General features: G+C 46.9%; 1 protein-coding gene across 1 annotated transcript; it reads right to left on the minus strand.

The window, feature by feature from the left end:
* Positions 1-9741: 9741 nt before the first annotated feature.
* KRT38 (keratin 38) lies at positions 9742-14201 on the minus strand. The gene is made up of 7 exons (XM_043904567.1): positions 13643-14201; positions 13364-13446; positions 12194-12350; positions 11660-11821; positions 11446-11571; positions 10759-10979; positions 9742-10162 (listed from the first exon to the last, which is right to left on the minus strand). The coding sequence occupies exons 1-7, from the start codon at positions 14132-14134 to the stop codon at positions 10069-10071; spliced, it is 1335 nt and encodes a 444-aa protein (XP_043760502.1). The 5' UTR covers positions 14135-14201; the 3' UTR covers positions 9742-10068.
* Between the last annotated feature and the right edge of the window lie 454 nt (positions 14202-14655).

Consider the following 14655-nt stretch of genomic DNA (forward strand, 5'->3'; position numbering starts at 1 on the left):
CATTGTGGGACACTGTTGTAGGGAGGGAGTTAGATTTTAATAAGAAGGATAAGGAACTTAGTGATCTTGATATTAAAAAGGGCAATGAGAGAGAATGCTGGAAAATAATTTTTTTAATTAAAAAAAAAATTCTCAAAGAACTATGATGATTTTAAGTAGAAGAAAACACATTGAGAGACCAGAAAGACTTCATGGAAAAGCAAATGTTTAAATTATTTTTCTATTTATTTATTTTTGGCTGTGCTGGGTCTTCATTGCTGCTTATGGGTTTTCTTTGTTTGGTGAGCAGGGGCTACTCTTTGTTGTGATGTGCGGGCTCTAACAGCACAGGTTTAATAGTTGTGGTGTACAGGCGTAGTTGCCCTGTAGTATGTGGGGTCTTCCTGGACCAGGCAGGGATCGATCCCATGTCCCCTGCATTAGTAGGCAGATTCTTAACCACTGGACCACCAGGGAAGTCCAATAGGAACATTTAAAATGTGTTTTGGGGACTTGCATGCTGGTCCAGTGGTTAATACCTTGCCTCCAAATGCAGGAGGTGTGGGGTTCAATCCCTGGTCATGGAGCTGAGATCCCACATGCCTCATTGTCAAAATATCAAAACATAAAACAGAAGAAATATAGTCATAAATTCAATAAACACTTTTAAAATGGTCCACATCAAAAAATAAAAATAAATGTGCTTTGAATGATGGCTTCCAGAAAGGGTTGGGGGGAAGAGCATTTCTCATAGAAAACAAAATGAACAGAATGAAACATGTTTGAGAAAGGGAAAATAGTCTACTTGTGTTGGTACTTACTATGAAGACTATGAAGACTCTTTGCTAACACTGGAAAGTTATGTTCAGCCCAGGTTGTTGGAAGCTTTGAATGCCAGGACCATTTCATATTTAGTCTTCAGTTAAGGGGAGCCAAAGACGGGGAACTTGCCCTGGAAGCTGATTCTCCTCAGATCTGAGGGAAAATAAATATCCAGGTCCCTTTAGAATGAAATTAACAGAAAAGAGATGGAAGTTTCCTATGTAAATATGAGGGGAAAATACTAGGCCAGAACAATGAAAGAGAAACCTAAATTCCAAGCTGATTTTGGTGGTTGAAAACTGAATAACACACTTTTTAAAAGAAACTTTTTACTTTGTATTGGGGTATAGCTGGTTAAACAATCTTGTGATAGTTTCAGGTGAACAATGAAGGAACTCAGTCATACTTGTACATGTATCCATCTTCCCCCAAACTCCCCTCCCACCCAGGCTGCCACATAACATTGAGCAGAGTTCCATGTGCTCTATAGCAGGTGAAGGGATAGTTAGGGAGTTTGGGATGGACATGTACACACTGCTATATTTAAAATGAATAACAAGGACCTGAATAACACACTTTTTGAGAATCCATGAGCCAAAGTCAAATGAGAAATTAAAGTATTTTAAACTAGATTAAAATGAAAATATAACTAATTTTGGCAATTTAGACTTTCCCTATACAAGTGTAAAGCATAATTTTTGGAATTGGGAAAAAAACTAGTGAATGAAACTAGGTAATTCAAGATTCTCAAGAATTAAATTATGCTCCTGTGTATTGGCGTCCATAGGCTAATTAAGGTGGGCATGGTTAGTACTTTTTGATGTCTGTTCTCAGATGTCTCCCCCTGCTTTCTGGCATCTTCGCTTGTTAGACGCTGGTCCTCTCATTGACTGACTTCTTCCTCATCTTATTTAAGAAGATATACACTCAAGAACTTTGATCTTTCATCTTTTGAAACTTCCTGTGTTTTCTTTGAAAGTCACTTACCTTGGTTGTCCGTGACTCTAGGAGACTCTAGAAAAAATTTGTATGTCCTTAATCTTCAGACACACTCAGAGGATCAGAAGCTTTATGGCCTCCTCTGTTCCTCAAACAAACAAAGTGGCCAGTTGTTCAATAACCTCTGGAAAAGGGCAGCTAGCCAGCTTCCAGGCTATGCTAACGAAGGTGCTACCTTGACCCCACTCCTAAGATGAATGAATTCACCACGAGGGCCCCTGAGGCAGCAGTACATATTTTGTTGTTATTTAGTCATTCCATGTTGTCTGACTCTTGTGCAACCCTGTGAACTGTAGCCCATCAGGCTCTTTCTGTCTGTGGGACTTCCCAGGCAAGAATACTGGAATAAGTTCCCATTTCCTTTTCCAGGGGACCTTCCCAACCCAGAGACCAATAGATTCCCCAGCAAAACCTCTTGTCCAAGCCCCTCATGTGAACTATGCTGATGTCACCACAACTCTCCTGGGTACCAGCTGCTTCCATATACAGTTAATGAGACCCTTGGGGACATTTCCCCATAACTACACCACGTACAGATGTGAGCAATATTCACTGAGGTGCCTTGTCCCAGTGACCTTCTCCAAATGATCTATTACTCATGAGCTCCTAGCCCAGCAAAACCCTCCCCAAGCACCAGAGGCAAAGCAGAGAAACTCCCACCTCTCAAAAAATTCAGAGCAGAAAGAGAAAAAGGTCATGTAACTCAGAGAAGGAGAGGTCACGGAGAGTTAGAAATGTAGGGGGACATCAAAGAGACTGGATCTGGAACCTGAAAGATAAGTAGATTTGGACAAAGAGGATTTTCCAAGAAAAAAAAAAGAAAAGGCGAACACAGGCACTCTCAGAAAGCTGTGCAGATGGGCTCAAGAGAAGCACTGTGCAACCTCAGAAATGTGAGGTTGCAGCCGGCAGAGGTCTGCCCCTGAATGACACAAAAACATAGCTCTGAAGACTCATAGTTTGCGCTAGTGGTAAAGAACCCACCTGCCAATGCAGGAGACATAAGAGACCTGAGTTCAGTCCCTAGGTTGGGAAGATCCCCTGGAGGAGGGCCTGGAAATCCACTCCAGTATCCTTGTCTGGAGAATCCCATGGACAGAGGAGCCTGAGAGGCTATACTCCATAGGGTCGCAAAGAGTTAGACACAATTAAAGTAACTTAGCACACATGTAGAGAGTCACAGAGCATTTCTAAGGCCAATTTAAACTGAAACTCAGGCTAATTCATGGCTAAAAATGTGGTCTCCTATTTTTGTAACATCTGCACAGGTGACTCTCAAACTTTAGCCAACATCAGTACACCATGTGCTTCACATATAACCATCTCTCTTTTTTAAATACATTATTTTAATTAACCTTTACAACTATTGCTTACTTGTTGCTTCTTTTGTGTATGTGCTCAGTTGTGTTTGACTCTTTGCAACGCTATGGACTATAGCCCACCAGGGTTACAGAGGGTGCATGGGCTTTCCCAGGCAAGAATACTGAAGCTGGTTTCCATTTCCTTCTCTAGGTAACCATATCTTAATTATAATTACACTGCAGAGTAGTTTGAAGCATCCCATTGTAGAATAAGGAAAAACTCAGAGCAAGTAGGTAACTTGCCTGAACTCACAAACCTTGAAATATTAGCTCAAGTCTGCCTGACTCTCAAGTCCAGGTTCCTTGTCTCCGAACACCAAGTCAAAGCCCCTAGATCTTAGCCACAGAATGTCCAATAGACCCATCTGATCACTCTAATCATTCAACAGACAGGTACCAATTTCCTGCTATGGACCACACACTCATCTAAGGAGCTGGAAACACAGCAGGGGACAGAACAGAGTTCTCTTGTGGTTTTTGAGCAAAAGGGAGCAATGATGAAAGTAGCAGTTCAGGAAACTTAATCTAGTACAAGTACGCACCCTGGGGTAGGAACACTGAATCTCCATTTTGTGTGCTCTCTAGTACATAATTCAGTGCCTGGTACAAAATACATGCTTCAGTTCAGTTCAGTCGCTCAGTCGTGTCCAACTCTTTGTGACCCCATGAATCACAGCACACCAGGCCTCCCTGTCCACCACCAGCTCCCAGAGTCTACCCAAACCCATGTCCATCGAGTCGGTGATGCCATCCAGCCATCTCATCCTCTGTCATCCCCTTCTCCTCCTGCCCCCAATCCTTCCCAGCATTAGGGTCTTTTCCAATGAGTCAACTCTTCACATGAAGTGGCCAAAGTATTGGAGTTTCAGCTTCAACATCAGTCCTTCCAACACCCAGCACTGGTCTCCTTTAGGATGGACTGGTTGGATCTCCTTGCAGTCCAAGGGACTCTGATGAGTCTTCTCCAACACCACAGTTCAAAAGCATCAATTCTTCGGCACTCAGCTTTTTTCACAGTCCAACTCTCACATCCATACATGACTACTGGAAAAACCATAGCCTTGACTAGACAGACCTTTGCTGGCAAAGTAATGTCTCTGCTTTTAAATATGCTATCTAAGTTGGTCATAACTTTCCTTCCAAGGAGTAAGCATCTTTTAATTTCATGGTTGCAGTCACCATCTTCAGTGATTTTGGAGCCCAAAAAAATTAAGTCTGACACTGTGTCCCCATCTATTTCCCATGAAGTGATGGGACCAGATGCCATGATCTTAGTTTTCTGAATGTTGAACTTTAAGCCAATTTTTTCACTCTCCTCCTTCACTTTCATCAAGAGGCTTTTTAGTTTCTCTTCACTTTCTGCCGTTAGGGTGGTGTCATCTGCATATCTGAGTTTATTGATATTTCTCCCAGCAATCTTGATTCCAGCTTGTGCTTAAGAAATGTTAAATGGAAGGGTGAAGGGCTGGAGGTGTGTGCAGGATGAACTTGGCAGAGAAGGGATGAGGCAGGAGGAGGCTTTTAAAGAATCCAGACAGCATGTGATAGAAACCAAATCCAGCCCCCTGCAGTGCCATCAGAAAGAAAGGGATGGAGAACAGAGATATTACAAAAGAATGCTACAAGTCTGGGCCATGTACTTTATATGGGGGTGGGGTCAAAGGAAGGACTTCCTCAAAGGAAGGAGGACCCCCAAAAGTGTGCTTGAGGTCACCTCTGGGTTCTTGGGACAATAAGGTAATGTGAAAGGAAGTTGAGAAGTCAAGGCAGAGAGCTGGCTTGAGAGGAAGAAGCTGAGTTGAAGTTTGGAGCCCGTGAATGAAATGTAGTTAATAGGGGCTGCCCAGCAGGGGGTCAGAGATAAAAGCCTGGAGCCAGGAGAGATCAGTCTGGATTCTTTGGAGGGACAGGGAAACTCTTCGCAGATGCAGATACTGATATTTATTACACCTGGCAGGCAGGTACAATGGCTTGATTTAGCCTAGGGGCTCATATTCAAGCCAGCAGTGATGGTCAATGAGAGTCTCTCCTCCCTTTGCTAAAACTGGAGGGGTGGCAGTCTCCAAAACAGGTGGCAGGGAAGATAGTTTGCTTAAAGGGCATGTTATTTGAAAACAATCACAATCTGTTTTATAACTCAACTGTCACTAGTTTGTATTTATATTTTTGAAAGTTAAAACAATTTTAAGTAAAAAGGTGGGGGTTTTTCCATATATATTAAATGAAAAGACATGGTTGTGAAAGGTTGTTGCTGAGTGATAAGACGCGGGATTCTTGGCCTCCGAAGGAGACGAGTTCAATCCGGGGCCAGAAACGAGGCTGGATCGCTCAGAGCTTTTGTGTAATAAAGTTTTATTAAAGTATAAAGGAGATAGAGAAAGCTTCTGACATAGGCATCAGAACGGGGCAAAAGAGTACCCCCTTTGCTAGTATTATCAATGGAGTTATATACTCTCCAATGAATCCAAAGAATGTCTGGAGGTTGTAAAGACCTCACCAGACCTACTCCCATAATTTACATTTTAAGATAACAGAGTTGGCCAGAAGGTTTAATCCAAAGATTGTCCTCAGGCAGGATACATTATTGTTATATAGTCACTCACAATCTGAGTAAGTAGGTTGGGCCATTTGGCGGAACCAACTTGAAGATAGAGCCATAGCTTAAGACAACATTTTCATAAGAAAAATAAATGTATTGGTTAACTCAAGGTTTGAGAGTAGTTAGCTTCAGGCAAAACCAGGTGTCATGGCAACACAGCATTTTAAGAGAAACCTCCTTTTAAATTTGTATAGAGAAGAAAAAATATCGCTGGTTTGTTTCCTCCTGCCGCTTAAGAGAGATAAAAATGTCTGGCTCTTGCAGCCTCTTTCCTCCGTTTGGAGACCCCTGGCCTTTCTACCTGTTACCCTCTCAGTTGAAAAACATGTAATTAGATAGGAAAAAGACAGAAAAATGGTTCAACAAGATGAGCTCATGAAAATTATTGTAAGTGGGCTTCAGAAGAGGCAAATTTGATTTTGTTCTTAGGAAGATGTTGTTCAGTGGCTAAGTCGTATCCAACTTTTTGTGACCCCATGGACTGCAGCACGCCAGGCTTCCCTGTCCTTCACCATCTCCCAGAGTTTGCTCAAACTCATGTTCACTGAGTCTGTAATGCCATCCAACAATCTCATCCTCTGTCGCCCCCTTCTCCTCTTGCCCTCAATCTTTTCCAGCAACATGGTCTTTCCCAATGAGTTGGTTCTTCACATCAGGTGGCCAAAGTGTTGGAACTTTAGGTTCAGCACCAGTCCTTCCAATGAATATTCAGGACAGATTTCCTTTAGGATTGACTAGTTTGATCTCCTTGCAGTCTATAAAGGAGAGGAAGGCAAAGTGGAGCCTTAGAGTCGCATATCATGGGCCATCCAAAAAAAAAAAAAAAAAGGTGTCTAAATGAAAAAATGCTCCTATTATGGAAAGTCTAGAATTCCACCTCAGTTTTCTTGTCCTGCCAGCATAGACAGTGGTGGGAGCAGAAGTGTGGGTTCTTTCCCAGAGCTCTCTGTGTGGGCCAGCATCCACCCCAGGGGCCTGCAGGCAGTCACGCTTACACCTTTCCACTTTGCTAGGATTTGGGGTAAATACCACTTGGAGTCAAAACACAGGTGATGAATGGAGTGGGCTGCAGAGACTTAATTGGTGTTATTACGTGAAGCTTGGAAAGAAATATTACAGATGAGCATCTTGGTAATACAGGGCTGGTAAACAGAAAACTAATGGCCTTACTTACTAGATGGCTCAAAAGTGGACATGGTCCCAAGCCAAGGGAGCAAAAATCTCAGGGGAAAAAAATAATCAATCCACATGGCCAAAATTTTTGTGGCCCAAGTAAAACCAGATACTGAATTCAGGGCCCATATCAGTCTAATCCATGAGGGTAGTGTGATACGGGGAGACCAGAGAGGAACCTAGTGGCCAGGTGGGAGAATCACCTTTAAGAAGAGGAGTACTTGGGATTTGGTACCAGAGGGAGCCCTGAGTCCTCTGGTTGCAAGAATGGATGTGAATGAAAGCACAATGTCCAGGTGTCCTGGGCCAGAATGGTCACCATCTGCCAGCCTTCTCGGCCTGCAGTCCCCTATATCTGAATAACCTTTTCCTCCACACCTCATAGCCCCGGGGGTCCCACAATTAGAGTTCATTCAGGATGTGACCTGGTCAGGCACATGGGTTACTGGCCAGACTTCCATGGCCAATCACATGGTGGTCATGGCCACTCCTTACAACATATGACATTTGAGTTACTTGTTAGAAGAAAGCCCACAAGAGCCCCCAGGACATTATTGTCCTCTGACTGCCCATAGAAAGCTTTTTGATTTTGGTTAGGCCACTTGGAGTGGAAAACTGAGCTCCAGAAGCGATAGCATTATTGTTTATAAATGGTCAAAGAATACAGCAAAGCTTCCAGCCCACCCACATGGGAATGTATGGCCCCTGGTGCTGCTAATGGGTTCTGTGACCACCTCTCTAGCTCCTCTGTCCCTCTAAGAAGAAAAAACTATCCCTGCAGTTTTCCAGGAAACTCCATAAACAGATATGCCACAAGCACCTTCCATATGACAGGAGCACTGTACAGATTATCCCTCAACAACAGCGAGAGGGAAGTACAAAGTTTTTAATTTTACCACTGAGGAATCAGTCTCAAGAGTGTGTAGTGACCTGGCCAATTTCACTCAGCTAGTGTCACAGAGGTCAGACTGGAACCCAGGTCTGCCTGACTCTGGAGCACATGCTCTTTCCCCCACCCTATGGTACTGTCTCCAGCCAGGGCTCGTGGCCTCCCGCAATCAAAATAAATTGATAAGAGGCCAGACAAGAAATTCAGGTAAGGCGTTATGGGGCTCCTGTAGCTGTGGGAGGGAGCAAAACAAGTAACATGTTCCCTGGAAGGGAGGGGAAAGGAGGGGCAAACTGGTTCCTTAACATGCAGTGAGAATAGGGGTGTGTCCAGGGGCCACACCAGAGCGGTGGCTTAGATAGTTGGCCCACCCCTTTGGTGGTGTTGAGTGCAAGGGGCATTTGCAATACCCTGCTTTTGCTCCTAACACCCTGTTTTTGTCCCCAGCTCTTCAGAAGGAACAGTTGGTCTTTTTGGTCTTTTTGCTTCTTGTTGTCTAGGAGTTGCCTTAGCTGGGCATGCGCACAGTTATTTTTAGTCCCTTATAGTTTCTTTGTATTTTGTTGCTCGAGGAGACATTTGTCTAGGAGTATGGCTTCCCAGGTAGTGCTAATGGTAAAGAACCCGCCTGCCAGTGCAGGAGAATGTGGGTTTGATCCCTGGTCAGGAAGATCCTCTGGAGGAGGGCCTGGCAACCCACTCCAGTATTCTTGCCTGGAGAATCTGATGGACAGAGGAGCCAGGTGGGCTACAGTCCATAGGGTAGCAAAGTGCCAGACACAACTGAAGCGACTTAGCACACACTCACACATGCGTGCATTGCAGTAGAGGGTCCCAGGTCCCAGCCTGTCTCACTACCATGAAGAAGAATTGACTGCACTGGTCATTGGACCAGGGTTCAAGAGTAAGCTGAGACCTGAGACTTACATTCTCCTGGACCCGCTCAGCATATATATGCCGAAAGCTAAATTGACTAGCACAGCAAGGAGAGAATAGAGCCTCTCGGGTGCTGTTCCCTGTCTGCTCTTCCACTGTGTCTGGCTGGGAACCATCCTGGCCAGGGTCAGAGCCATGTCCAAGAAGCAGACAGCACTCATGCCAACTGCATTTCTCACTCCAGTACTTTGAAGGCAGCAGCAGAGGAGACAAGCCTACACAATAGTGGCAGCATCTGTCTAGAGAAAAATATAAACAAGAGGTGGTCCAGGACCAAGAAAACTGTCCCCGGAACCCAATCTGGGCTGCCATGTCTAAGAGAATAGATGAGGATCCCATGCCTTCATGAAAGGATAGTAGTATAGTGTTAGTCGCTCAGTCATGTCGAACTCTTAGCAACCTCACAGACTGTAGCCCACCAGGCTCCTCTGCCCATGGGATTTTCCAGGCAAGCATACTTGAGTGGGTTGCCATTTCCTCATCCAGAAGATCTTCCTGACCCAGGGATCGAACCCGGGTCTCCCACATTGCAGGCAGATTCCTTACCATCTGAGCCATCAGGGAAGCCTGCCTCCATGAAAGGGGCCAATTTAAATAAGAAAAAACTTGGCAACTTGGCCAAGGCAGCTCTCAACATGACCTCCCTTTGACCAGACTGGAACTCTGAGTTGTGTGATTTTTGCTCTTGGACAAAATACCAACAGGCTGAAGATGCCAAAAGCACAGTAGGGACATGTTAGTTCTGAGCTGTTCTGAAGGAATTCAGGTTTGGCAACGAATACCGCTTCCCTTCACCAGTCAATTGAGATTGAAGGGCAAGGTATGTACACATCCCAATGTCAGCAAAGGGCCTCCATCCAGAGGCTAAGACCCCAGTGCCCCAGAGAGCTCCTGGCAGTGACACGCCAGTGCCAGTGACCACCCAAGGTCTTGACAGCCAGGGCTCTTTATCACACCACATACATTGCCAAACACCAGAAGCATGTCATACAGCAAGGAGGTTTATTGACCACTGAATACAGGAGCCCAATTAAATTTGAGGAGATTCCGAAGCACTGGCATAGAACCAAAATCCCAGAAGAGACACTGGGAAAAAACAATAGCTTTAGTGAAAGACCATTACAACATGGAAACAAAAGGAAAAAATACAGCTTAAGGAACAAACAGGAAACCACTGCTCAGAAGTTATCTGTTATTCAGTGAATATGCCTCCAGTGGGTTTGGTCTTTTTGGAAGGAAGACTAAGCTGGTGAGGGCAATCCTAACCCCGGTACAAGCAGCCTGGATCTCCTGCACTGGGACACAGCCCTTCAGAACTGGATCTTAGTGCTGGTGCAGACAGGCAGAGCACTGCTGGGATGAAGGGTTCTAGAGGCAGGCGTAGAGCAGGGATTGCAGGGGAGTCTGCAGGGAGAGAGAGAGAAGAATGAGTTAGACCTGGGAGGTGAAAAGTATCTCAGTGATGGGCAGAAAGGTAAGACCAAAAGTCTTAAGGACAGGTCCACCAGCAACAAATTGCACAGCCCAGTGGTATCTACAAAAGCAGTCCCCCTTTCACTCTCACTGTATCTCTCCACATCCAGGAGTCCCTTGGTCAATGTGACTTAGGGACCCTGCTATCATTCCTATAACATTCTATCAGCATTTCAGTCTGCACACACCAGGAGAGGTGAATGTTTCACTGCGAGAGCACGAACAGGGAAGCTTGTTCTTTACAATGAGATCTTCCACAACGACTTCAGTGCTCTGTGGAATGGCTTAGCCAGGAATCGCCTAGATCAGCAATCCCCAACCTTTTTGACACCAGGGACTCATTTCGTGGGAGACAATTTTTCCAAGGACTGGGATTCGGAAAGAAGGGATGGCTTGGGTGGTAATGGGAGCGATGGGGAGTGGCAGATTCATCTGCTGCTCACCTTCTGCTCTATGGCCTGGTTCCTAATGGGCCGAGGACCAGGATGGCCCGGGGCTTGGGGACCCCTGGCCTAGATCATACATACTTGCAGTCTTCACTCTCCAGAAGGTTCTGGTAAGTCTTGATCTCACACTCCAGCCGGGCCTTGACATCCAGCAGCACCTGGTACTCCTGGTTCTGCCGCTCCAGGTCAGCCCGGATCTCTGACAGCTGCTCCTCCACGTTGCTGATGAGGCTCTGCATCTGGGCCAGCTCAGTGCCGAAGCGGGCCTCAGATTCACACAGTGAGTTCTGCAGACAGTCCTTCTGTAATGGGAAATAACAGGGTGAGAGACCTAGCTGCCCAAATCATGCAGTGAAAATCCTGGCCACACTCACCCACATGGGACAGATTCCAAGAAGTCAAAGGACACTCCTGAGCTCTGGATAAACCACTGTCAATACGGTCAAGACTTTTCACGAAAAAAAAACCTAACTTGAATGGTGTCATGTTTGCCCATGCCTTCCCCCATGCCTGACATAGACATTCAGTAAAATCGTGTAGAATGAGTGCCTAAATCACCACACCTGATTCTGAAGGAAGTGACTTTTAATGGAAACCATTCTCTGGGTCAAAATAACCTTGACAACAAGGCATCAAGGTTCAGAGGACTCAGATCCTGAGCTCTGACTTAAGTGTTAATGAAGCTGATTAGAGAGACATCTAAGAGATGCTGCTGTGAGCCCAGGGCCTGTGGCCCTCGCAGCGTGGTGGGGGTGAGGAGGACCATACCAGGTTGTGCTGGGCTTGGCGCTCCACCACCAGGGTGTTCACTGTGCGTCGAAGCTCCAGGACCTCCGACTGGCAGCGCTGCAGCTCCTCTGAGCAGGACATGGCCTGCAGGCTGATGCCTTCAGACTGTAGCATGGAGCACATGGAGAAATGATCGATCACCTCCCTGGCCAGATGCAGCGGATCCCTCCCTGCTCTGCAGCGCCGCCCTCACCTGAGTTTGGAACCACTGCTCCACGTCACGGAGGTTGGTCTCCACCATGGCCTCGTACTGGCCCCGCATCTCCTCCAGCACCCTGCCCAGGTCCACGGTGGGCACCACATCCAGCTCAATCTTGAGCTTATCTCCCAGCTGACACTTCAGAGTGTTCACTTCCTACAGAGACAGAGAGACCAAGACCTGCAGTAAGAAAAGGGCATTTCACAGAGCAGACAGCACCTGAGCCCCATCCCCGACAGGCAGCATGAGATGCAATACCACACACACTGACGTGAAAGGTCTTGCCCCGGGTCCAGTGGGAAGGACCCACCTGGAGACCTTCCTAATCTCACAAGGCACACCTTTAGAGACGAAACACCCACTCTGCCACATCCCGTTGGGCCAGCCTGACTCTCAGGCCCAGATCAGTGCTTTATCCTGCTGCCACCTGAGCCCAGACTCTAACCCTGGAGACCCTTGGTGGGAGGTGCTCCCTTCTCTGCCCAGCGCCCTCCCCTCCCCACAGAGTCAGCAGCCACAGGACCAGACCTGCTCATGGTTGCTCTTGAGGCAGAGCTTCTCCTCCTTCAGAGACTCTTGCTGGGCCTCCAAGTCAGCCTTAGCCAGGCTCACGTCATCCAGGATCTTGTGCAGCCCACACAGGTCTGCCTCCACCGCCATGCGCAGGGAGCGCTCACTGTCGTGCCTTCCATCACAGAAGGCGCAGGTCAGCCGAGATGCCAAGGAGAGCCCCTCTCAGCTGGCCCCGCCCCCACCCTTTTCACCAACATGGACCCTCGTTTGCTCATTGGGCTCAACACTGGCCTTGGAGATGAGTTAGACCCAGTGCCCACTCTCAAACAGCTCACCGTCTAGTGAGGCATTCACAGCACTTAATCATTTTCACCATTGTGAAATGAGGCAACTTTGGTTCAGAAAGATTAACTGACCTGCCTAAGATCATGTACCTTAGGACCCAACACAGGGTTCATGCCACTGTATGAGCTATTAGTTAACTAAGATAAGCAATAGCCAACCGCTTGGTCATTGATTTGCTCCTTTATCCCTTATGTTGGGATATTTTTCCACCTCTCATCTTTCATCTTTGTTTAGTGGAAATACCTGGCACCTGAGAGCTCCATAGATTGCTCCATAGGTAAATCTGGACCCTGACTTATCTCTAAGAGGCTCCCTTAACTTATATGTGAAATTCAGTGGCTGTCAATGGCTCAGTTTATTCTAGAAGTCACTTTATTTTGCTCCTGGTTAATGAAATTGGACTGCTTTATCACAACCATTTTAGGAACCATAAATGAAGACAGACTAATACCAAACTATAGATACTCAATTTGATCTACCTTGTTTGTAAAAGTGACAGAAGCCCAGCAAAAAAAAATTTAATAAGGAATAAAAAGGACAGTAATTCACTCATTCAGCAAATATTCGGACATTGGGACTCACAGTGGAGGAAGGAGTCACCCTGAGCCCTCCTTCAACCTTACTTGTTAGTCATTCAGTTGGGTCTGACTCTTTGCAACCCCATGGACTATAGCCCACCAGGCTCCTCTGTCCATGGGATTCTCCAGGCAAGAATACTGGAGTGGGTTGCCATTTCCTTCTCCAGGGGATCTTCCCCACCCAGGGATTGAACCCAGGTCTCCTGCATCGCAGGCAGATTCTTTACCACTGAGCCAACAGGGACGCCCCAACCTTACTTACTTGATTCTAAAGTCATCGGCAGCCAGCTTAGCATTGTCCACTTGGATGATCAGCCTGGCGTTCTCAGCCTTGCTGCACAGGATCTGACCAAAGCCAGGAATATAGTTCACATACAGAGCATCACACTCTGGACTCCTGCTCTACATGGGATGTCTATGTTCACGCTCCGGAAACTCCAAGAACCCAAAGCTCCCTGAGCTCTTGGTGGGTGTTTGCCTTCCAAGCTCTTCTGCCTCCCTCGGGCCCAGCACACCCCACCCAGGCTGCTCCACACCTCACCTTCTGCTGCAGCTCCTCGATGATGTGGAAGTGGCTCTGATAGTCTGGACACACGGTGGACTCAGGGCATTTGCTCAACTCTCGGATTTGGCTCTCCAGCTTCGCGTTGTCCCGCTCCAGCCTGCGCACCTTCTCCAGGTAGCTGGCCAGCCGGTCATTCAAGAACTGCATGGTCTCCTTCTCATGGCTGTTGAAGAAGCCTTCACTGAAGGTTCCGCAGATTCCGATGTTGCTGGGAATGTCGCAGGTCCCCGGCAAAGGACAGGTGGTGTTGCAGCTGTGGGGCAGACAGAGGCTGGGTCGACCCAGAGGGGTTGTGCCCACTCGGACTCGGTTGGCGTGTGCCAGGGTGGCCGAGAGGTCCAGAAGGGCAGCATTGACCTCTGCCCCAAGCTGGTCTCCAGTGTCAGTGGAGGAGATGCAGATGTTTCTTGCTCCAGGAGTGTTGGTGCAGCTCAGAGAGTGGCATGAGCTGATGCAGGAGGAAGTCATGGTGGGCTGAGGATACAGAGGAGGTTCAGAGCCGCTGAGAAGGCTGAGCCACCGAGTCTGACAACCCTCTTCCCTCCCGGCCCTTTTATACCCCAACCCAAGTGGGTGTGGGCTCCATGCTTTGACCTCCCTGCCTTGATTCTCTACCTACTGTTGTACCGTCATCCTGTTACTCAGCTGTTGAGTTTACCATTAAGAGTTCCTCACCTCATTAGAGGAATGTTGATGAATCTGAGGTGCTTCCTGGCTCTTTGATATCAGATGAGCTGTTGGTGGGCTGTCAGAAGCTTTTCATTATATTTAAAAGAACAAAAGCCCTTTCGGTCATCAGATGGTTGGCCTCCTTAGTGGTATGTCCACACTGAACACGTGACATTTCCTGTAGGTCATCAGAGCAGCAAGAGAGACAAACTTCTGCGACTACAGTGGCACTGACCTGGGCAAAGACTCAACCAGCCTTCCCTATCCAGGGAAGAAACTGGGTTTTGGCAGATGTTATGGGCTTATTGGTTATCGAGAAG

The sequence above is a fragment of the Cervus elaphus genome, chromosome 5 (assembly GCF_910594005.1).
Source record: "Cervus elaphus chromosome 5, mCerEla1.1, whole genome shotgun sequence".
NCBI classification, from domain to species: domain Eukaryota; kingdom Metazoa; phylum Chordata; class Mammalia; order Artiodactyla; family Cervidae; genus Cervus; species Cervus elaphus.

Bases quoted from the DNA above. Each gene is read 5' to 3' on its own strand.
- KRT38 (XM_043904567.1), bottom strand. From the start codon at position 14,134: ATGACTTCCTCCTGCATCAGCTCATGCCACTCTCTGAGCTGCACCAAC. The intron at 12,351-13,363 runs GTAAGTAAGGTT...CTGTGATGGAAG, and splicing joins GCCGATGACTTTAGAATCAA to GCACGACAGTGAGCGCTCCC. The intron at 10,163-10,758 runs GTATGTATGATC...CTCTCCCTGCAG, and splicing joins CTGGAGAGTGAAGACTGCAA to ACTCCCCTGCAATCCCTGCT.